The 21,928-nt window shown below is 44.6% G+C and overlaps 2 protein-coding genes across 4 annotated transcripts; both read left to right on the top strand.

The window, feature by feature from the left end:
- Nucleotides 1–299: 299 nt before the first annotated feature.
- On the top strand, nucleotides 300–13,609 carry kdm2ab (lysine (K)-specific demethylase 2Ab). Of its 2 annotated transcripts, none has more exons than XM_047585036.1 (23): nucleotides 300–510; nucleotides 939–979; nucleotides 2,140–2,278; nucleotides 2,439–2,517; nucleotides 2,636–2,682; nucleotides 3,296–3,474; nucleotides 3,729–3,835; nucleotides 3,982–4,075; nucleotides 4,824–4,977; nucleotides 5,094–5,209; nucleotides 6,114–6,240; nucleotides 6,355–6,641; nucleotides 6,730–6,807; nucleotides 6,976–7,233; nucleotides 7,486–7,614; nucleotides 7,715–7,801; nucleotides 7,960–8,184; nucleotides 8,408–8,437; nucleotides 9,096–10,177; nucleotides 10,874–11,037; nucleotides 11,529–11,588; nucleotides 11,780–11,995; nucleotides 12,110–13,609. In XM_047585036.1, exons 2-23 carry the CDS (start codon nucleotides 944–946, stop codon nucleotides 12,289–12,291), a joined length of 3,876 nt encoding a protein of 1,291 aa, XP_047440992.1. In that variant the 5' UTR covers nucleotides 300–510; nucleotides 939–943; the 3' UTR covers nucleotides 12,292–13,609. The 2 variants fall into 2 exon arrangements, with proteins under 2 accessions (XP_047440992.1, XP_047440991.1); XM_047585035.1 differs by having other exon boundaries at nucleotides 301–510; nucleotides 11,442–11,588.
- Nucleotides 13,610–13,731: 122 nt separating this feature from the next.
- ankrd13d (ankyrin repeat domain 13 family, member D) lies at nucleotides 13,732–21,694 on the top strand. 2 transcript variants are annotated; one of them, XM_047585040.1, is made up of 16 exons: nucleotides 13,732–14,446; nucleotides 14,556–14,688; nucleotides 14,767–14,891; nucleotides 15,074–15,119; nucleotides 15,415–15,558; nucleotides 15,818–16,007; nucleotides 16,321–16,387; nucleotides 16,643–16,724; nucleotides 16,992–17,053; nucleotides 17,160–17,290; nucleotides 17,411–17,568; nucleotides 17,891–18,004; nucleotides 18,231–18,403; nucleotides 18,847–18,926; nucleotides 19,316–19,549; nucleotides 21,176–21,694. In XM_047585040.1, exons 1-16 carry the CDS (start codon nucleotides 14,363–14,365, stop codon nucleotides 21,237–21,239), a joined length of 1,887 nt encoding a protein of 628 aa, XP_047440996.1. In that variant the 5' UTR covers nucleotides 13,732–14,362; the 3' UTR covers nucleotides 21,240–21,694. The 2 variants fall into 2 exon arrangements, with proteins under 2 accessions (XP_047440996.1, XP_047440994.1); XM_047585038.1 differs by having other exon boundaries at nucleotides 14,553–14,688.
- The last annotated feature ends 234 nt before the right edge of the window (nucleotides 21,695–21,928 follow it).

Genomic DNA, 21,928 nt, shown 5'->3' with positions numbered 1-21,928 from the left:
TGATGTGTTTTTGTTTTTTTAATTTGTAGTATTTTGTATTTAAGTCATTTCTTTTTTTTATTTTTTTATTCCGGAACTTGTAATTGAATATGTCTATAGTATGTGTCTACAGTATAATGCAGCGTATTTACCGTCGTATTGAGCCGTCACACGGCGGCCAACAAAACAAACACACCTGTTTGTTAGCATATTCTAAATAGCACACGCTGTGTCCAATGGGAGCGCTTCAACTCTTTCTTTTTGGCACAGTGGGGCGGCGAACAGGGGGGCGGGTCGTGAGTCTTTTTCCTTTTTTTGGCCTGTGTGTGTATGTGTGTGTGTTTTTTGACCAGCTGAAAATGGCGGCTCGGAGCGTCGAATCGCTGTAACTTTATCGCTCGAGAATAAACATAACAAGATTCGCGGCTGCTGTCACGTAACATGGGGAGGAAGTTCGCGGCGAGGCCCGGGTCGCTCTAGTTGGGAACAGTACTTTGAGCACTACGTCTGGAAGGAAGTTCAGAGGCAGAGGTAACCACGAAGAAGCTCACAAGTACCCTACACAAGCTAACGTCAGCTAGCCACCTAGCCAGCTAACGACTTAAGAAAGGGATGTTGAACTGAGCTACTTCATGCTATCGGAGGACACCAGTTTAAATAGCGGCAGCAAACAGACGCGTTGTCTCCGAGTAGTCCCGTGAAATCGCTGTTTCTGTCCACCTGCTCTACTTCGCACAGTGGCGCTAGTTCAGCGTAAACGTTTGGGATTTTTCCTGTGATGCTAACCGTGGCTAGCAGGCTAAAGCTAGCAGGGCTACCTAGCTAGGCTCCACTCAAGAGGCAGAGACAGAGAGACAGAAAGGCGTACAGTATGTAAACACTCCAGCGCGTCTCAGTAGGCGTCAGGTATTTAATACGCGTCACTCAACGCTGGCCTTGAAACTTTGCTTCTCTTCTAGAGACTATGGAGGACACTCACACACGGTACAGCAAGCGCCTGGTAAGTAACTGAACCAAACACTTGTGTTATGTTTACATAATACCGAGCTGCGCTGCGAGCTGTGTGTCTGGCGTTTTTACGTTACACACTTGATGAACACGACCATTTTTCGTCCGTGAAACTCGTTTTTGTGTCACCGGAAAGGCCCGCTGTCTTTTTTTTTGTTGGGACCTTGTGTGGTCCTCTCAGCTGCTTTAATGACGGTAATGAACCTGTCCAGAGACTCGGGGTTCAAGAGGAGGTCATCAAGTTCACTGTCTGTCCTGGCATCACTTGACCTGTTACCTCCTCTAAACCTTTTCCCTCCGCTGTTGCTGTACATTAAAAAATAAATAAATAAATAAAGCTTTTAAACTACCCCTTAAAACTCATTTGATACCCATGGTTTGAAGGCTGTGGAAACAACAGACCCGTTGTTATAAATATATGTATTTGTAATAAATAAATTCTGCCATTGTTGAGTAGATTATTTGTTGTCCACATATACAATCTTAGTAAAAGCACACATTTAGTGGTTGCTAAACTACTAGTTGAGTTCTTGTTGAGTCTCTCTTGTTGTGATCAATAATACCAGGAGTGTTACATTCTTCCATAGTGTTTGCTTCACGTGGAAATTAAAAGCTGCCGCCCTCGGTTGTGAGAGTACAGGGCATTAAATAATTCTATATGTGCGGTAAAGAGATTGGGGGTGGGGGATATCTGAGAGCGGGGGTGTTGTGCCTGGTCCATCTGTCTAGCAAAGCAGCGCTGCATAGGGTGAATGGCAGGAGGAGGGGGGGGGGGGTCAATGTGTAGAAGATTAACCCCCCCCGCCCCCCGCCATTGTAATGTTGAGCTGATGTGGTAGCAGGCTGACAGATCAGCTTGGATTGAGTTATTGCCGTTTTAGTCATGCTCTGGAGAGGGAAAAGTAAATTATAATTTCAGTTCCTTTTCACAGCTGTGATGTATGAGTGTCACTTTGAGGTCTTAGCAGTTTGACTGCTGCAGTGTTCGTACAGGAGGCTCTGTGGTTTCTACGCTTGCTTTCATGTGTGAACAAGGACCCCTCAGCGTGTATGTGTTAAAAGTCTATAAATGACATGCTTGTGTTTACACAGTGTCTAGAATATTAGCGTATTCCCTAGTGCACCTAGTATAACCCTGTTGTATATCTTCAGCGTACAGGTACGCGGCGCCGCTACCAGGATGACGGGATCTCGGATGATGAAATTGAAGGAAAACGAATGTTTGACCTGGATGAAAAGTTGGAGTGTGGGAGGTTTACCTCCGACTTGGTCAAAAAGATGGCTGGTAAAGGTAATATTTGCTGGACACGTTATCAACAAAACCATACGTGAAAGTAGGGCAAGCCCGCTGATACTGTGTTCAATTTTATTGTTGCGAGGCCAGTGTTTGTTGACACTGTTGATTGGTTGTTTTGTCGGTGTTGTTGTAATGCATTTGTTTCCTTTTCTAGATTTCACATTTGAATACATCCAGAGGGAAGGGCTCAGGGATCCTATTATCTTTGAGACGGCCGATGGCCTCGGTTTACAGTAAGGAGCAGTTTGTTTAATCAGAGAATACTTACTTAATTTCCTTAAGTACAGTCATTTACTTTCCACAATAAGGAGAAAAGTACAAAATTACCTTTTCTTTTTCTTTCCCCTACAGAATGCCAGACCCAGACTTCAGTGTGAGCGACGTAAATTTGTTTGTTGGTAAGTTCATGTTCTCCTTGACTTTAATCATTGCACACAAAATGTAACACACCAGTCGTCTTTTGCTGCTAGAGTTGGTCCAGTAAATGAAGAGTAAGCTGAGTGACATTAATTTATTTCCAAATGGTGTCACTATTAAACAGTTTGCCTCCTGTACAGCACAGACAAGTTTCAACTGTAAAGTTTCCAGCTCAGTTGTCATCTATTGAAGATGTTAAAACTAAAAAAACAATGACACAACCCAACAGGACATTTTTTTGTGTTGGGGTTTAAATTCACGCTTTAAATGAGTTCAGTCTGTCTGCGCTTTTGGCACCTGAACATAATCAGAGTTGTCCACTCAAAATTATAAAATTAAATGGCAAAAGCTGTGTCCCTCCTCATTAATACACAGCCATGCCAGGTGTTCCACTTTCTCCTTTTTTGAATGCAAATCAAACAAACATAAATCAAACAAAAAACAAAAATAAAGAAGCGTGCCTTAGTGTTTGGAGGTGTAAATGTAACCCAGAGATTTTTTTAACTCATGAATCTGTTTGTGTCTCACAGATGCAGCTTCTTGCAGCAGTAGGTTCTGGTCATATCAATTGAACACCTTCTTTATCACTTACAGGTAGTCGACGCATCGTAGACGTTATGGACGTGAACACCCAGAAGGGAATCGAGATGTCGATGGCCCAGTGGCGGCGCTATTACGAGACTCCACCGTCAGAAAGAGAGAAACTGTACAATGTCATCAGTCTGGAGTTCAGCCACACCAGGCTCGAAAACCTCGTAAAGCGACCGGCTTCGGTGAGAATAGACACAGTCTCACGTTTCCTGGCTGCCCTTCTTACATGTCCATATTTATAATTATAGGACTCTTACCGACACTTGTGCATGTTGCTCCTTGTGAAAAATATAGAAGGACTGTTTGTGTTTGTTGCACATATGGTTTAGAGCACTGGCTGGTCACAATAAAAACATTTGATCAACGTACAGAAACTCTCAGTTATCGGTTACAGTCTTGGGTTTGGTGCTTATATTTTCTTCTCCGTGTGTTCAAGGTGGACCTTATAGACTGGGTGGACAACATGTGGCCCCGCCACCTCAAGGAGAGACAGAGAGACTCCACTAATGCCATCATAGACATGCATTATCCCAAAGTACAGAAGTGAGTAAATCTCAGATCTTATATTAATTATAATTTCTGTTCTGTATAATTAAAATGCAACTACTGATTACAACTCTGATTGAATCATATAAACTGTCCTAGATTTTATGCTTCGAAGCCATTTGTTTTCTCGTTTGTTTTCTCAGGTACTGTCTCATGAGTGTGCAGGGCTGCTTCACAGATTTCCACATCGACTTCGGGGGCACTTCAGTCTGGTACCACATTCTGCGAGGAGGAAAGGTCAGTCAGTGTCACACACCACACGAGAACCATAGGTATTAAGGCTCAGGTGCTTGGACGGGACAGGTGATCTTATTCTTATGCTTATTGTTAATAATAATAATAATACATTTTTACTTATAATGCCCTTTTCATCAAAGGATCTCAAAGGTCTACAGGATAAAAAAAAGTCACATTTAAGATAAAAAAGAAAACAAGATGAGGTTTAAAATCTTAAAAACATCTAAGATGGAGAATCAAAAAGTTCGACTAAACAGAAAGGTTTGTTACATTTCTGCCTCTTGTTTCCATCCCAAAAATGCAAATACAAATTAATGATAGTTCCTTCAGCTACATCCATGTCTCCCTTGCTTGCTGCTATGCAAAAGAAAACTTTTTAGAAAACTGTGTACTTTGCTGATGTTACCCCAGATGTGTTAAAAATGAACTATTTGTGCATATACAAAACATGTTTATCCATTTTGTTTTAGTGAGTAAAGGTTTGATTTTTTTTTAAGACCTATCACTAAAAAATAAATAAAATTAGGAGGCAATGCAATTATTTGTGTGTACACTTACTATTAGAGTACTATTACTACTACTATTGGTGATGTCGTGTGTCCTTACTAACCACTGCTCCTTAGTGCAGAAATGAGATGATTAATGTGAACTTTCTTATGAAGAACCGGAATGATTTCCACATTGATTGTGCAGCTGACATGTGTAACATGTATTTATTAAACTCACACCACGTTTCTCACTCTTGCAGGTGTTCTGGTTGATTCCACCCACACCCCAAAACCTGGAGATGTACGAGAACTGGGTTTTATCAGGAAAACAGGGCGACATCTTCTTGGGGGACAAGTGTCACGACTGTCAGAGGATAGAGCTGAGGCAGGGCAACACTTTCATCATCCCATCAGGTCTGTTAATCTGATTCAGCGATCATACGCATAGAACACACACAGAGTACTCAGTTACATGTACGGTCTCTAAGCCACTACACTCTTCCAGCATCTCGTGTCGTTGTGTGTTTTAGGGTGGATCCATGCTGTGTACACACCAGAGGACACGTTGGTGTTTGGGGGAAATTTCCTCCACAGCTTTAACATCCCCATGCAGCTCAACATTTACAACATTGAGGATCGCACACGGGTGAGTGTCACCTCACATTCAGCATGAAGTATTTATTCCCCTGTTGTCATGTTAATGATTTTTATTATTATTACTATTATTATTTGAATTTTATACATTTTGGCCAGTACACATGCTAGAAGTTTACCAATTTCAGATATTTAGATATTCTGTCTTTACTGATTAGCGATGATATCGGTGCTCTATGGTTCCTCTTAAAGTTAAGTAGTAGTGTTGAGAGGTTGGGCTCCAACAAGATGTTCTTCACTCCAGTAATGGGCTGTTCATCAAACATCATAAACTCTGTAACCCTCACTTTGACGCTGTCTGGAGGAAACCTTTCTCTCCTTTTAAATGCAGCGTTCAGTGTTTGTTGTTGGTATTTGTGTGCAGCCTTCGAGTGCGCAGTTTCTCCGTAGGTGGCGAATCTTGTTGGTGGTATTGAGTGGCCATCCCCTGCTCCTCTCACCTTGTCAAACATCCACATTGCGCAGTTTTCAAATTGCTCCCTGACTGACTTCATTTTCCAAAGTAGAGTTTACTTACACGCAGGGGACGAGTTTAATCACGTGAAGTTTGCTCCATTTTTGGCAGCTTTGACAGCCAACTGCCATTAAAACAGAAGAAGAAAATGTGGTTTTGATTTCTTGCAGACTTTAAACAAATAACTACCAAAGCTCTGATCATTTTAAAAACGACTGGATTGGCCCCAATACCTCTCAACATGTCACTAGTATGAAATTTTTGTAATTAATTGCCTTGGATTGACTTGGAGGCCTACTGTTGTCTTGTTTGCCCCTCTACGGTCTTATAATGAACCAGTCTCAAATCACAAATCAAATCTCAAGTTTGTCTCACAGCAGCAGTTGACTGTCTCATTATTGGGTTGTATTGTTCCTCATCTGTTTTTGTCGACCTCCTCTAGGTGCCAGCAAAGTTCCGCTACCCATTTTACTACGAGATGTGCTGGTATGTCCTGGAAAGATACCTCTACTGTCTGACCAACGTCTCCCACCTCACCCCGGAGTTCCAAAAATACTCCCTCGGCATAGGTAAGGACAAACACGTGGAAATACGCTGGCCTCAGTTGTTGTATTTTTTTTTATTTTACACAGAAAATGAATCACTGGTATGAACTTCTGCCATGACACCCTTTCTTATTTCAGGACTTACTCAGGCTGACCTTGAAACCAGCGATCCCACCGGGAACGGTACATCTGAGGGACTTGGTAGTGATGGTGAAAACGAGGAGACCAAGTCTGAGAAGATGGAGGAGGAGGAGGACGTGCCAGAAGAACCGGCAGCTCAAGTTAAAACGCATCGGCACGTGTTGACCCCCTTTGAGCTTGAGGGGCTGTGGAACCTTTTGGGGAAGCTGGAGGAGCTGCCAACTCACAAAAAGTGTGTCCCTGCGGGGATTAAGAACGCTGCGGCCCTGCTTGAGGACATGAGGGTGGGTGTCCCCCAAAGTTTGGGCATGTCCTGCTTACACTCGACTGAAACAGATCGTTCATGTTTCTTGTCTCACTTCTCTCGTCCAGGTTGTTCTGAACGCCCGTGTCAACGATGAACCCAAGCTCGCCTACACTGGAGAGCCCATCGTAAAATGGCCTAAAAGGGTGAGAAGGAAAACTATTTTTTACACATTTTCATAGTACAGTGTAATGAAATTACCTCTATCAGTAATATCCTCACATCAGATTGTTATGAAGTCCTTCATCAGACAAGGCACCTGGCTGCTGTTAGCGGGACACAATCCTAACCTTCTGCTCATGTCCTTCGCGCAGCCGTCGTGGTACCAGCCTCCCACTCCGCCTCCGCCCGTCATCTACCGCCCTCGCTTGGCCCATCCTCTCCACAAGTCTCTGAGTCAGAGGCCCAAACGTTCGTCCATCTCCGCCCTGAGACGCAGACGGGTGAGATGCAAGCGCTGCTCCGCCTGCTGCAGGAAGGAGTGTGGCGACTGTCAGTACTGCCACGACATGAGGAAGTTTGGCGGCCCTGGACGCATGAAGAAGAGCTGCATCATGAGACAGTGTCTGGCGGTAAGATCTTATACCTGTTATTGTATTTGTACTAGTGATGTCCTCTGGCCTAAGAATACAGGGGGAGACTCTTGAGTCAAAACTATGACAAATCAGTTACATGTCTCAACTGTATCAAATGGTGTTTTTACTGCACTATGAACCCCTTAAATTTAGTTCACTATTTATTTATTTATTTTCCAAAAGTGCACTTTACAGTAATTTGTTTTCACGTCAGATCTCTAACATGATGTTATTTTAAACGTCCTCCAGCCTGCTTTACCGAATACAGCGCGATGTGCCATATGTGGAGAGGGAGAATCTGAGGAGTCGGAACCGAGCGCTCACTCCCTCATGGAGTGCTCGGTCTGTTCTCAGATCGCCCATCGTCAGTGCATCAAAGTAAGTCTGCTTCAGATACCCAGGTCTGGCTTGTACGTAGCTGCTTTATCGGGTCAGATTTGTTATTTTCTGTTTAAAACTTTTGACTTGTGCGTCTCAGGAACCTGGTGAGGGGAAGATCAATAAAGACTTACCCAGCTGCTGGGAATGTCCTAAATGTTACCAAGGCAAAGGCTCAGATTCAGAGGTAATCAACACATTTCTTTTTAGTCTCACTTGACCTAATTTTCTATTAGGTCTCTTAGTGTTGTCAGCCTATTTTTCCCAGCAAAGTTTATTGAGTAACTTCCAGCTGCCCTATGGTTGACGTTGATACACAAATTAACTGGGACATTCTGACATCAGTCTTCCAGTGATGAGGAAAGTGGAGAGTCGGAGGCTTCGACGTCCTTGCCGCAGTCCAAGCTCGCGTATCGGGAGGGCATCGGCGTAGGCGAAGGGTCGAGACGAGGGAAACGTAGCAGACCCGCAGGCCGACCCACAGCACCACCACCTTCTCAGAAACTGCTACTGCAGCATCAACAGAATCGGAAAAGAGCAAGTGCACTGGAGCTCAGACTTAAGAAGAGGGTACATTTAAAAAAAAAAAAAAAAAAAAAGCTTTAAATGTGTTCTTGTAATTTTATCTGAACTATAGTGTTTCTGCATGTTTAAATAAGTAAAATAATTCTGTTTTAGTTGTAAGCCGGGGACAGTTATCATTCATACTGCTCCTCCTCTTACTGTTGAGGTTTATTTTTTCCCTTCGCTCGACCGTTATCTAATTTCCCACCCCTCTTTCTGTTTATTGCAGATAAAACTGGAGCGGAGCAAACTCTTAACAGTAAGTAACGTACATCTTTCTGCAGTGTATTGCATTCAAATCGTATTAATAATTCCTATTAAATAATGAATATTAAGGGCGAGTATTGGCAAAGACTTGGGACATGAGTCAAGATACGATACATTATTGCAATATTATGATATTGCGATATATTGCAATATTCTACACTGAGAAATTTTAAATGCAGCTTAGAATATAAGTTGTATGTACATCAGATGACAGTGATAATTCATTGGATAATTTGAGTCAAAAAATAATAATGATCCAAATGATCCATTTCTAATTTAGTCGTTCACAGCCCCAAACATTCAACATCGATATCGTATCAGAAGGAAAAATATTGCGATATATTGCCATATCGATACTTTTTCCCACTCCTAATGAATGTCAATATTATAATTATTCCAGGACATGGTCTCATCCAGACACATTGGTTTGTCAAATTTATGTTTTAATGATAACTATGTCTACAGAACAGGCAGTTTGCATAGTGTAATCAAACATGAGTTTAATTGTGCTTCAGTGGCAGTTTGTGAAACCTGTTTGATAATTTAAAAAAACCCTTTTAGTTCATAAACTGCATCTGACAGCAGTGTTACAAACGGTAACTTTTCATTTAGTTTTGAAACAACCTTGTTCTTGTTTGCCCTCCCAACAGAAACAGTCTCTAGATCGTTCTCCCAGACTGATGAGCTCCAGGGTCCTGCCCCGGCTGAGCTCTTCAATGAGCAGGCTACGGCACGGTAGAGGCCGGGGCCACACCTGGACGAGCGGTTCCACCTACCACAGCACAGCGGGAGGGACAGCGTCCTTCGAGCACCAGCAGTCTTCCCACGGCCTGGCTCTTGAGCCTAAGGGCGAGCCCCGCAGAGGGAGGGGGAGAGGTGTGAGACTGCGGGGAGGAGGAGCTGGAAGAGGCATCAGAGGCGGTAGAAGCCATGCGGAGTTGGAGGAGGAGGAAGAGGAGGAGGAGGAGGAGGAGGAGGAGGAGGAGGAGGAGAGCGAGGACAGCAGCAGCAGCAGCACCAACAGCAGCAGCAGCGACGACGACGACGAGGAAGAGGAGACCGTGCAGATCAGTGGGAGGGGAGGGGACAAGGAGAACCAGCCACAGTTGAGGCGAGGAGGACAAGTAGCCAAAGAAAGAGAAGAGGACGGGAGCGAGGCGGCCAACCAAAACGGTGCGGAGGAGGACGAGGAGGAGGCGATGGAGCAGGACAGTCATACGGGGGACAAAGATGCCTCGTTTCTTAGAGTGACACTCCAAAGGCCGACCAGAGCCAAGCAGGACCCATCAGCCATTGTCCCCAAATTGGAAGCCGTTGCCCCTCAAACTGCCACTTCCACAATACACAACCAGCCCAGACCCCTTGCCAGACCCCCCATTAGAAATCGTGGCCCGTGTCCAGATCAACACTCGAATGGGCACACGCCGCCCCACACTCGAAGTGGACACACTAACTCTCGCACTTCCCACCCAGAGAGACTGGAGGCCTCTAAAAGAACAAGACTGAGCAGGCCGGCCAAACTGAGCAATGGTGCCTCTTCTTCCTCATCCTCCGAGCTTCCACACCTTCGCATCCCCCTGTCTGCCCTGCAGGAAGGGGGCGGCGAGGCGGACAGGGAGAGCGTCGGGAGCGGCCCGGGCTGCGAGAGGGAGGTGTGGGTGTCTGTCTTTCGATACTTAAGTCGAGCAGATCTCTGCGTTTGCATGGCTGTCTGCAAGAACTGGTACAAATGGTAAGAAATCCTAACGGTCCTGTTTCTAGGTGTTGTGCCATTGTTTCATGTCTGTTATGATAACAACAAATCTCAACAAAGAAATGGAAAACAAACAGGCATTTCTGCTTTTTTGCTGACAGTTGCTGTTGTCCTGTAAAATGACAAAGATTTAATGAACATGAGTGTATTTGGTTGATCTCTGGTCCTATCTACAACAGTTTTTTGTGTGCAGCTGGTTGTTTCTGAGTGAAAAGCCTTAAAGATGTTTTAAGGCATGTTGTCGTTCAAAGGGAGACCTGTCAATCTCCTCATCACATCAATATTTTAATCTGATCAACCCAAAAGCTCTTGACTTGCCTTTATTTAAAATGAGTAGGTTACATTTGTGACTCAAACATGTAACCTTTTACACATGCTGCTCGTGTCATTTTCAAGATCTAGGTCAAGGTTTTTAACTTTAACTTTGCTGCCACTAAAAACAAATGTTTCCACCTCAATCAACAAAACAAATACCATATGTAATTGATCCGTCAGTGCTTTTAACACTTGTTCAAAACCAACCTGATAAGTTAAAAAATAATTTGGATTCAGTCTATTCAGTTCAGTCAAGTGCTATGAAGCCGTATCCCCTAACTTTTATCATTTAAGTGTTTTTGTAATGTCAGTCGTTCATATGTCTAAGCGTGTTTTTCATGAGTGTGTCCTTGTCCGTAGGTGTTTAGACAAGCGGCTTTGGTCACGGATTGATCTGAGCATCAAGCGCAGTGTTTCTCCTCAGGCCCTAACAGGCATCACAAAGAGACAGCCAGTCACACTCGACCTCTCCTGGACCAACATCTCCAAAAAACAGCTCAACTGGCTTGTTAGCCGCCTGCCAGGTACACAATGCTGTCACACTACGCTGAGCCGGACCCTTGGTTTCTTCACAAAAGTATTATATCGAGTTCTAACTTGATCAGATGTCAGTAAATGTTACAGTATTATGCAGAGTGAATGGCAGCTATGGCTCGTGAATGACTTACTATGTTACTATGTTCTTACCATGTTTAGTTCTGCCCCATTATATTGTAGGTCATTTATTATAGTAATAGACGTAATAGAGTAATAAACACGTTTTGATTTCAGTCTAGTTAATTTTAAATAATGTAGAAAGCAACACATCATTAACAATGGTCTACTCACTCACAAGGGGCTCCTTTTAATCAGTAATAGTACACGTTATCTTACACTGTAAAAATGAATATTTATTACATAAACCTCTACATTAAAATGATTTTTGCAGGGCTGAAGGATCTGATGTTGGCAGGTTGCTCCTGGTCGTCTATTTCAGCTCTCAGCTCTTCTGATTGCCCTCTCCTACGTTCTCTAGACCTGCGGTATGCAGACGGAGTGAAAGACGCTCAGATCAGGGATCTAGTCACCCCTCCAGGTGAGGAAACGTATCCTCATAGGGCACAGATTGATCTTTAGATACACAAATATTTAGTATGATGATACCAATGATTACTTTAAGAGTAATTGTTCCCTTTTCTCTACTTTTTGCATTCCTTCTCATTTTACTTCTGTTTCACTCTTTTCTCTCCATTTGTTTTGTTTTTCTTTCTCAAATGACTCATCCAGGCTGTGACAATCGCAGCCAGTTGCGGACCATGCAGTGTTTGCGACTAGCAGGCCTGGACATCAGTGACTCCACTCTGCGCCTGGTCATCCGCCACATGCCACATTTAACAAAACTGGATCTCTCCCACTGCAACAGCCTCACAGACCACTCCATCAATCTGCTGACCGCCGTGGGCTCGTCTACCCGCAACACGCTCACAGAACTCAACTTGGGAGGTGAGATTCTTCCGAAGGCAGAAAACTCATTTGCACAGGCGCAGGACATGCCCGTACTTTGCATGGGTTTTTTATTTCACCGGAGCTGAAGTGTCTGTTGTGTTTCTCTTCCAGGCTGCAGTAAACTGACAGACACGTGTCTGAAGTATCTCCGCCGTCTTTCCTGCATCTCGCTGCTCGACTTGCGAGGCTGCAAAGGTGTCTCCCGCAAGGCCTGTGAGGCGTTCATCTCCGAGCTGTCAGTCAACACGCTCTACTGCCTGTCAGACGAAAAGCTGATCCAGCGGATATCCTAAGCACCTGCCTTCTCTCGCAGAGATGCAAAAGCAGGGAGAGAGGATGCTGATGTGAATCAGTTTGACTCGGACACTGAGGGGCAGGGAAGCTGACATGCACCCGTGTCAAGGACAAAAAGGGGTGGGGTCTAAACCGGGAGGGCTTGCTCGACTTAAGTGGTGTTGGGGAAAGGGGGTTGGTACTGCTGGAACACTCAATCTTTTCAATATATTTTTTTTCCCCGTGTACCTAAAAAAGAGACTCAGGAGCTATTAATTAGCTGTATTAGACTGCACAACCTGTGGATAACAAAGTCCTCGACTCTTACTTTTTTTTTTTTTTTTTGGACAGATGCCATGTTTCGTCTTCCATCACAAGCTCCTGCTCTGAGACCGAGGAAAAGCAAAGACTGTTAGTTTTATCCTTGGGATATAACTGCATCGTTCTGTTTGGCTGATCCCCCCCAAAAAATCTTATTTATCGTATGACCCATTTGAACTTACTTGATTTCTGCTACTTGTAAGTGCTTAAAGAAGCTGTTTGTTTTTTTGGACATAAAGTAAGTGTTACGTTGTTTGATGACTTATGCTTCACGCACAGCAGCTATGCGTTGATATTTTTTTAAGATGACTAAAGGAGAAAGACTAATAAGTGAACCGCAGTGTTTACCAGCTGTACATTCAGCTTCATAGAGTGCAACAGTAGTCCAGGGGTATACTTGTGAAGTATACCTGGACGGTGAGAAGAGGATGAGACACTGTGAGTGGGCAATCAACATGGTTACGGACCTCACCCCCAGTAAAGGGCAGGTTGCATTAAGTGTAGGGGATAAGCCAAGGACAAAGGTGTCAGACAAATGGTGCATTTTCAACTGTTAGACTTCAGGTGCTATTATTTCCAAACTCCTATTGCTTTGTTTTTGTACAGAGATGACGTTAGAGCAAAAAAGACTTCACGATGAAACCGCTCCCCACCCTTCTTTGATACACTTGACTTTTCTTTTCATGGAATTAAAACAAAAATGTGATTATCTACTTTTCACTTGTCAAATTCATTGTAGGGATGTATCATTTTGTTTCGGGGTGTTGCTCGTTTCTTGGTTCCCTGGTTTCTGGCTCTGTATTAAAGGTCTCCTCCCAGACTGCTCTCCTGGCCATACCCCCTTCAAATGAACATAAGTGTATAAATATATACTTTTGTGTAAATGTGTTTCTTTTTTTTTCCTCTTTTAGACTATCAAAGCGGGAATCCAGTAGCATTGTAATTATTTTCGGAAGCGTTTTTTTCACTTATGTTATTTGTGTTACTTTTTAAGAAAAAATAAAAAATGATAACCTACCACGGGCAGCTGTCGTATTCTTTGTTAACAGCGTAGTTTCTTTTTTGCACCGTGATGGGAAACATCCGCTCCACCCTGGCTCCACCCAGCATCCCGCCCGTAACCTGGAAATAAAGTGGGACCAAAATAAATAAACACCGCTGCTGCAGCTGTTGATGCGCGTTGTAGCACATCCGGAATATACACAGATTTGTATGGGGACTGGCGGACGTGCTTAGCCGGCTAGGACTTGGTGCTATCGGCGGAATCTGTCCGCATCTTTTCAGATGCCTTCAACTCGAGTGACCTGGATGTGAAACTGGGAAGAGGCCGTATCTATCTCGCTTTATTTTGGCAGGCGGTTGCAGCCCTGCGATAGAAACGGGCGATGGTGGCAGCAGCAGCAGAGAGGAGGGAGGCTAGCTAACTTCATCAGTCGGCGATTACACATTTGTTCAGGAATATCATTGTAAAAAAAAAAAAAAAAAAAAAGACCAGAGAACAATGAGCGGACCTACATCAGATTAGTGGGCTGAGTTAGCTCGGCTAGGCTAACTCAGCCCACTAATTTAAACAGGCACGCACATTATTCTAGTTCACTTGCTGCCTAACGTCGCCCACTAGAATAGACTCGGTTAGTGTCAAGTTTCTCCAGTGAACTGAGTTTATCAGTTCACTGTTGGAGCTACATAGCTAGCCAGCTGTGCAGATCATCGGAGGAGGACGCTCGGTGTGCTGGGGTCTCTGCACAGATCTGGAGGCTGACGGCGACCATGGCCCTGGAAGCGTTCCCTTTGCATTTACTGGTGTGGAACAATCAGTACCTGGAACTAGATCGAGAGCTGCAGAAGAAAGAGGTGAGCGAGTGCGGAGGCTGGAGGTCGGTCGGGGTCTTATAACGGATGCATTTTGCTGTGTCGCACTGCATTGCGCTGATGCCCGATTGTGTACATGGTTCCGCAGCAGGATGCGGAGCGCTTGGATCCGAGGGGGCGCACCCCGCTGGAGCTGGCCGTGTGTCTGGGCCACCTGGAGTCGACCCGAGTGCTGCTCAGACACACTGCAGACCCGACACACTGCAATGGACAAGGCTGGACCAGTGAGTGGTCTGCTGTTGGCTCTCAGCTTCGTGCCGAACCCCTGCCGAGGTGTCACTAAATGTGGATGTATGTTTCAGTCTTGCAGGAGGCGGTGAGCACCGGAGACCCTGAGCTAGTGCAGCTGGTGCTCCAGTACAGAGACTTCAAGCGGGCCACAGAGAGACTGGCAGGAATCCCAGAGCTGCTCAGCAAACTAAGACAGGTATAACCATATGATTGGGAACTGTAAGCCTCTGGTTCTAACATCTGAGCTGCTGAACTGAGAAACAAATCCTCAACTGTTCGTCAATGAGCTGTTGTGGATTTGTCGTAAGGTGTCCTTCTTGGTAGGTCTTTGCCTTTGTTGAAGTACCAAAAAAAAAAAGGTTTCTCTGTCTCTTCCAGGCACGGGACTTCTATGTGGAGATGAAGTGGGAGTTCACCAGTTGGGGTGAGTTTGTTTCATTAATGTGTTTTCACAGAGGTCAGTTTCAGCACCACGGTAGCTGGACAGCTCCCACAACAGCATATGTTGCTCAGTGGACCATGAGAGAAAAGTGACTGTTCAGTCCAAACCGACCCAAACACGAGAAAGGAGAGGTGGGGATGATTTCGAAATGTAATACACAGCAAATGACTGAGGGTCTCCATAAGGTTTTATGTGTACCCTGTTCGACAGGACTACTCCTTGTGTCTGGATTGCTTGTTTCTAAAATACCTCTCCTCTTCCTAAACTCTCCCCTCAGTGCCTTTGGTGTCAAAAGTTTGCCCCAGCGACATTTACCGGGTGTGGAAGAGCGGCTCGTGCCTCCGTGTGGACACTACCCTTCTAGGCTTCGAACACATGACTTGGCTGAAAGGACGACGTAGCTACATTTTCAAGGGAGGAGGTGTGTGTGTGCCGCATGCTCCTGATGCCAGCATCAATTTGTACAACCCGGATGTTTGCACCTTGACATGCAGATTTCTCCTGACTTAGACCTGCTATCAGAAACACATCTCTGCTGGAGGCTTAAATAACCACATAATGAAGCATTTGATGGCTTTTAGTCAGTCAGTATTATCCCCATTTACATGCCCGACTGAGGTTCATACGTCCCAGGATGATCCCGGTTAACCTGTTTGTCCTCCCTGTCCTTCTCCTCTTAGATGACGGGGCAGTGGTTATGGAGGTGGACCATGAGAAGCAGGTGGTGTACACAGAGCCGCTTGTGTTGTCCCCTCGTGATGCGCCCTCCCTCCTGGCAGCCATGCAGCCATCGCAAGAAAACACGGCCCAGAGGCTCACGTCGCCCATCGTCTCCACGCACCTCAACACACGCAACATCGCCTTTGAGCGGTAACAAGCACTTATTGGACATATTACACTTTATTTATTTGTGGCTGCAAGTTATAGATACACTGATCAGCCTGCCAGACAAGTGAATAACATTGATTATCTTGTTAAATGTAGTGATGTAGTGCGCCATGGGGCAGTTCTGATCCTCATGAGCCCATGGTATGCTCTTGCAGCACTGGACAGGTTTCATCAGTGTTATTCACTTGATAATGTTATGATTCATTGCTAACTCGCTCATAAGTATTTCAACACATTATGTTTCCAAAACATCTGCGCATGGATGGACCACTTAGTGTTTCTCTTTGCTTTTTAGGAATAAATCTGGGATCTGGGGCTGGCGTTCTGAGAAGAGTGAGGTCGTCAGTGGGTATGAAGCCAAGGTAAGCAACCCCGCAGAGCCGGCCTCGCTCCTCTGAAAACAGAATGCATTTTAGCCAAATGTATGAAAGAAACAATATGTTTGCTTTAGTGTTTCACAATGTTTTTGGACATAAATATTTTAGGGCTACAAGGTTGTTGTTTTTTTAATCACACAGTGAGAGTGATATATCCCTGATAAAATGCTGTTTGCTGCTTTTTTTTGCAACGCTGAAGTTAAAGTCGTGTGTTTTTCCTTTATGTGTTGTTATGTCCAGGTTTACAGTGCTACCAATGTGGAGCTAGTAACGCGGTCAAGGACAGAGCATCTGTCAGACCAGGACAAGTCAAGAAGCAAAGGTGAACACATCTACGCCCGCGTTGAAAGTCTACAATGTGTACTTTAACTGTTTGGAGAAACCAGGGCGTAACGTCTCACAATCATCATCATTGGGCTGGAAAATTACAGCACATAAAATGGCCCACTAGTCTTTAGTGTATTACAATGTTGTTAAGAAAAGGGCTGTTGTGTTAAGAAAAGCTGTTATACCTTCTGCTCTCCCCAATCAGACCATATTGAGTAAAATGAATAAATGGGGATGATCTCTGTTTCTTCTTTCCTCTCAGGCTCAAAGACTCCTCTGCAGTCTTTCCTGGGGATCGCCGAACAACATACAGCTCACAACGGGGTAAAAATCTCCACGGGGCATCACGTCCACACACTCCGCCCACGCCACCTGCAGCCTCCCTTGATGAACATCGTTACGTAAAACTCTCCCTTCGTGTTCCTTTCAGAGCAACGTGTCCCAGTGTGCCAGTCCTCACAACCCCACAGCCATCACAGCTGAGGAATACTTCGACCCCGAGTTCAACCTGAACGGCCGAGACATCGGACGTCCCATAGAGCTGACGAGCAAAGTGCAGAGGTACAGTACAGGCAGGGCCTTGTCCAGCCTCGTCTGTGACAGCATTCGATGGACACGGAGGATTTTAGAAAATTTGGGTCAAGAAGAGAGTTGTGCAATGTGTTCTTTCTCCTCTTCCAGGTTTAAAGCGACGCTGTGGCTGAGTGAGGCTCATCCTCTGTCCCTGGCCGAGCAGGTCACACCCATCATAGACCTCATGGCCATCTCCAACGCCCACTTTGCCAAGCTACGTGACTTCATCACCCTGCGCCTGCCACCAGGCTTCCCTGTCAAGATAGGTGAGATGGCCCTCTTTGGATAAGACATGGGAAACTATATTTAACTAAACAATGTGTCCCCATCAGCTTAAGGATTGTTGGTCTGTATCTATAAGTCTGGACTAGACTTGTTCTCCTGCTTTGCTCATTGTAGAACTGAAATAACTTGACCAGAGATTTAATCTGGAGACATCTTTGTGCCTGGTTTATACTAATGTTTATACACCGTCACACCATTGAACTAGCAGCTTTGAACATGTGTGATGTCTCTGAAGCGTCACTCAGATATTGGCTGACAGTTTATTAGTCCACAGCATCTCTGAACTTCCTCTCTGTCTCTCAGAGATTCCCCTGTTTCACGTGTTGAATGCCAGAGTGACGTTCAGCAACCTGTGCGGCTGCGACGAGCCGGTCAGCTCGGTGACGGTACACAAACCAGAGAGCTCCGAAGAAGCTGGTAACAACTGACTCCACACACACACACACACACACACACACAAAAAGAAAATCATTTACCTGAACACGATATGTTTTAATGACAAAGAAGTCCAACGTCCTCCAGTTTCTGGCTCCTCACACTGACCTCCGATGAGTAGAAATCTAAAAATCTCATACCTAGGGACGAGGTTTTCTACAAAATGCACAATAATGCCTTATTATAATGCGGCTCATTTTTTCCTCAGGTCAGGCTACCCCCCCCTTCCACTGTGAGGTGGACCCCTCAGTGTTTGAGCCCCCCCCGGACTACACCACGCTCGGCCCGGGTCGCAGCGAGCCGATGAGGGATGAGGATGACAACCTGCTGCAGTTCGCCATCCAGCAGAGCCTTCTGGATGCTGGCACAGAGAGCGACCAGGTACGAGCCAAGCCTAGTGGATAATCAGTCTCGGGCAAAGATTAAAACACTTCAGTTTGTGTCGGAAATCAGACTCACGATCGAATTTCTCCTGACACGCTGGCATCGCGTTTCATTTTTACTCTGTCATCGTTTCTTTCCCTTTTTCAAAATCGGTTTGTCTTTCCCGTCCTCCCCACCCCCTTCATTTTTTTTTTGCGCCTCACATCATATTTTGACACGCGTAAAAGATGATCAGTCTCACTTTTGTTGTTCATTAAAAACATCCACGACCCCCGTTGAGGGAATATACTGTTGTCGCCGACCATTTGCTTTCGTTGTGGATGTGTTTTTGGCGCATGTTGTCTCCACACGCATGTAAAATTCATGCCACAGTGAATAATTTAAAAGCCCCTATATAGGTTTCCCTTACATCTAAAACCAGTCAGCCCCTGTGCTTTTAGGTGACCATCTGGGAGGCGCTGACCAACAGCCGCCCGGTGCCTCCGTCTCCACTGTATGAGGAAGACTCTCAGCTGGAGAGGTGAGTTCACCCTCGGAGATATATTCAGACTGCTCAAACTTGAGAGAAGACTAGGTTATCTATCAATAAAGTGCAAAAAAAAATAGCTAAGTCACATTTTGATTGTCAATAGCGTGAGATAAGAACAAGAAAAAGCTTAATCAGAGTTTGCATTAAATCACTTCTGCGTATCTTTTTTTAATCAGGGAATCCTCTGGCTTGAGAAGTAATTTAATTAAACATCTCTAAATAGAGTTCAGTGATTAGTCTTTTCTTTCTGGCTTCTCTTGAGAACAGAAGCTCTCTCGTTTATCCCTTAATGAAGCCCAGCAGTGACACTATCTGTAAAGAAACCCTCCTTTCTTTAAACATACTCCAGATTAAGATCCTCGTTTCTGTGCTTGTCTCAGGGCGATCCAGGAGTCCCTGTCCATCTCGCTGGCCAGCAGAGAGGGAGAAGACATGGCGGACCCGAGCCAGCCCTCCTCCGTCTCCCCGTCAGACCCCACTGCCAACTCCCCTCTCTCCTACAGCGCGGTGACTGATCCGCGGCTGTCCGGACACTTCGGCGTGGCATCGAGCTTCGATGAGCAGCTGCGTATTGCCATGGAGCTGTCGTGCAGGGAGCAGGAGGAGATGGACAGGTGAGGGCGGATGCGTGCGTTGATTTGCCGGAGGCGGCCTGAGGGTTTTTTGAGAAAAATTGAGAGATTTTTTTTGTGAGACTGTAGGGTGTCTGTTGGTGTCACCTGAACGTGTTGCTTCCCGTTATTTGAGTAACAACCCTTTAATCTGTGGCTGGGGATGAATAATGGGAAATTGTGTAGCTAGAGGGAACTCTCCTCCGGATCTGCCCCCAGGAGAGCATCATTGCTATCATCATTTTTATTTTGTCTGTTCACTGAAGCCGGTCCTGTGTACTGAAGCAAAGACTCCTTGTCTAAAAATTACTAATCTTACCACTAAGATAAACCTGAAGTGAAGTAATGGCTGAAGTTTGTCAGCCATTACTCTGCGCACATAATTTTGTGTATGATTTAGCTTCAGTGGCTTGAACAGATTGTAATTTGAAATGAACCCTGTATTATTATTAGTTTCCCCCATTATTTATCTGGTCTATATGTGGGTCAAAGAACTGGAACGGACAAACTACAACATGCAAATTCAGTGTAAAGCTGTGTTAGCATGCTATCCATTAGCATCTGCTCTAGGGAGTCTTCACTGAGCAGATAAGGATGAAACTCAGAGGGCAAGAGGAAATAGCGCAAATACTGATGTTACAGCCTCGTTTCGAGGTCAGGAAGTTGGTGGATCTCATCTGTTGAGATGCCGGTGCCTAGTGGTAGGCCATTTTAGCTTTACAGCACGTATTTTTTTTAGCTTTCTATTTAATAAAGTCCTATACCTGTGACCACCATCATGTTTATTTTTTTTGGGGTAATTTTCAGCTTCCTTGGCATCAGTCACCTCAGTGTGTCGCTGTGGCCAGATGTTCATGTACTAACAACCAACTGCATCGGCTTTTTAGCTGCTGGGGTTTCATTTCTGCTGGTGTTAATGTTGACTTAAAGCGACCAGGCATAACATTATGACCACAGACAGGAGAAGTAAATAACATCGACCATCAGTGTTCTGCTGAGAAACTTTTGGATGTTACATGGACATTCACCACGCACCTAGATCAGACCAAACACCCCCACCCCATAGCAATGACACTCCTTGATGGGTGCAGTCATCCCCAGCAGGATGCAGCCTGATACACACACAAAAACAGTTGAGGAACAGCTAAAAAATAATGAAAAAGAACACAAGGCCTCCAAATTCACTAGATCTCAAACTGATGTAGAATCTGTGGGATGATCCATAGAGGCCCCTCTCCTCAAACCCACTAACGTCATTATGTTTTCAGACACCACAGGACACCTTCACCCATCACTCTCTGATGAGTCTACTACTACACAGTATTAGGAAGGTGGTCATAATGTTATGCTTGATCATTGTATAGTTCTGCTGTCAAAGTATTTTTAGTATTTTCTGGCTACATCTGGAGAGTCTTAATAAGGTCACTCAGTGAGGAGGGACCACTGTGTCAGATAAAGAAGTAAACATCCCATATCCATGTACAACAAACGGTCAGATGATCCCATATAACCGCCCAGGCATAAAACTAAGACAACACATTCCTGGAAATACCGGGCATTGTAAAACTATGATATGTGAAACTATGTCATTGTTTGGGCCAATGAGCTTTGTTTCTGATTGGGCCACAGGAAGCAGAAGGAGGAAGAGGAGGAGCTGGAGAGGATCCTGCAGCTGTCGCTCACCGAGAAGTAATGTAACACTAAGCAGGAGCAGCGGAGGCGGGTCTTCATCGGGGAACAATCATCTTAATTTATTCTGTTTTATTTTTTAAATCCTGGAGATGCTAAGTTATTACAGATATTTTATTTGTCTTTCTCACACAAAGGCTGCTACAACAGAGTGTAAAAGGACCTGAATATAGGAAACGTGAAGCTGGCGGGAAAGAGAAAGAGGTAGAAACAGGTACGCTGAAACAGTAAAAGAGGGAGACAAAAGGGAAAGTCTTTGTTTTTCTTTTTTTAATGAATATTTTTCACAGTCTTGCTGTCTTTATTGAGTGACAAATGATCCTTAAACCTATAACATAATCCATTATAATGATGAAGAATAAGAAAATACAATCTTAACGAAATAACTTATAAAAATATGATTATAACATTTATGTTGGCTTACTCCTAAGTGTGGAAAAATAAAGAGTAATGATCATCCTTGTTTGTGTTTTATTCTGTACAAATGTTTTTAGAGTTTACAGTGGCATCACACTGTTATGAAAAGAAGAAGCTTCCATGATATGTGCAGTAATGAGCAATGATCACAAATACTGTGTGAAAACTGGAAAACCTAGCAGACTTGGTCCGCTGTGACAAGATATAGTTTTGGCAGTGCCTCAGTCCCCGTCTCATCTTTGGACACATTTCTTTTTTCTCCAGGAAATTTAATCA

Source organism: Mugil cephalus, chromosome 5 (assembly GCF_022458985.1).
Source record: "Mugil cephalus isolate CIBA_MC_2020 chromosome 5, CIBA_Mcephalus_1.1, whole genome shotgun sequence".
NCBI lineage: Eukaryota > Metazoa > Chordata > Actinopteri > Mugiliformes > Mugilidae > Mugil > Mugil cephalus.
Note: the sequence above shows the minus strand (reverse complement) of the source record. Positions and strands in the feature narration are given on the sequence as shown.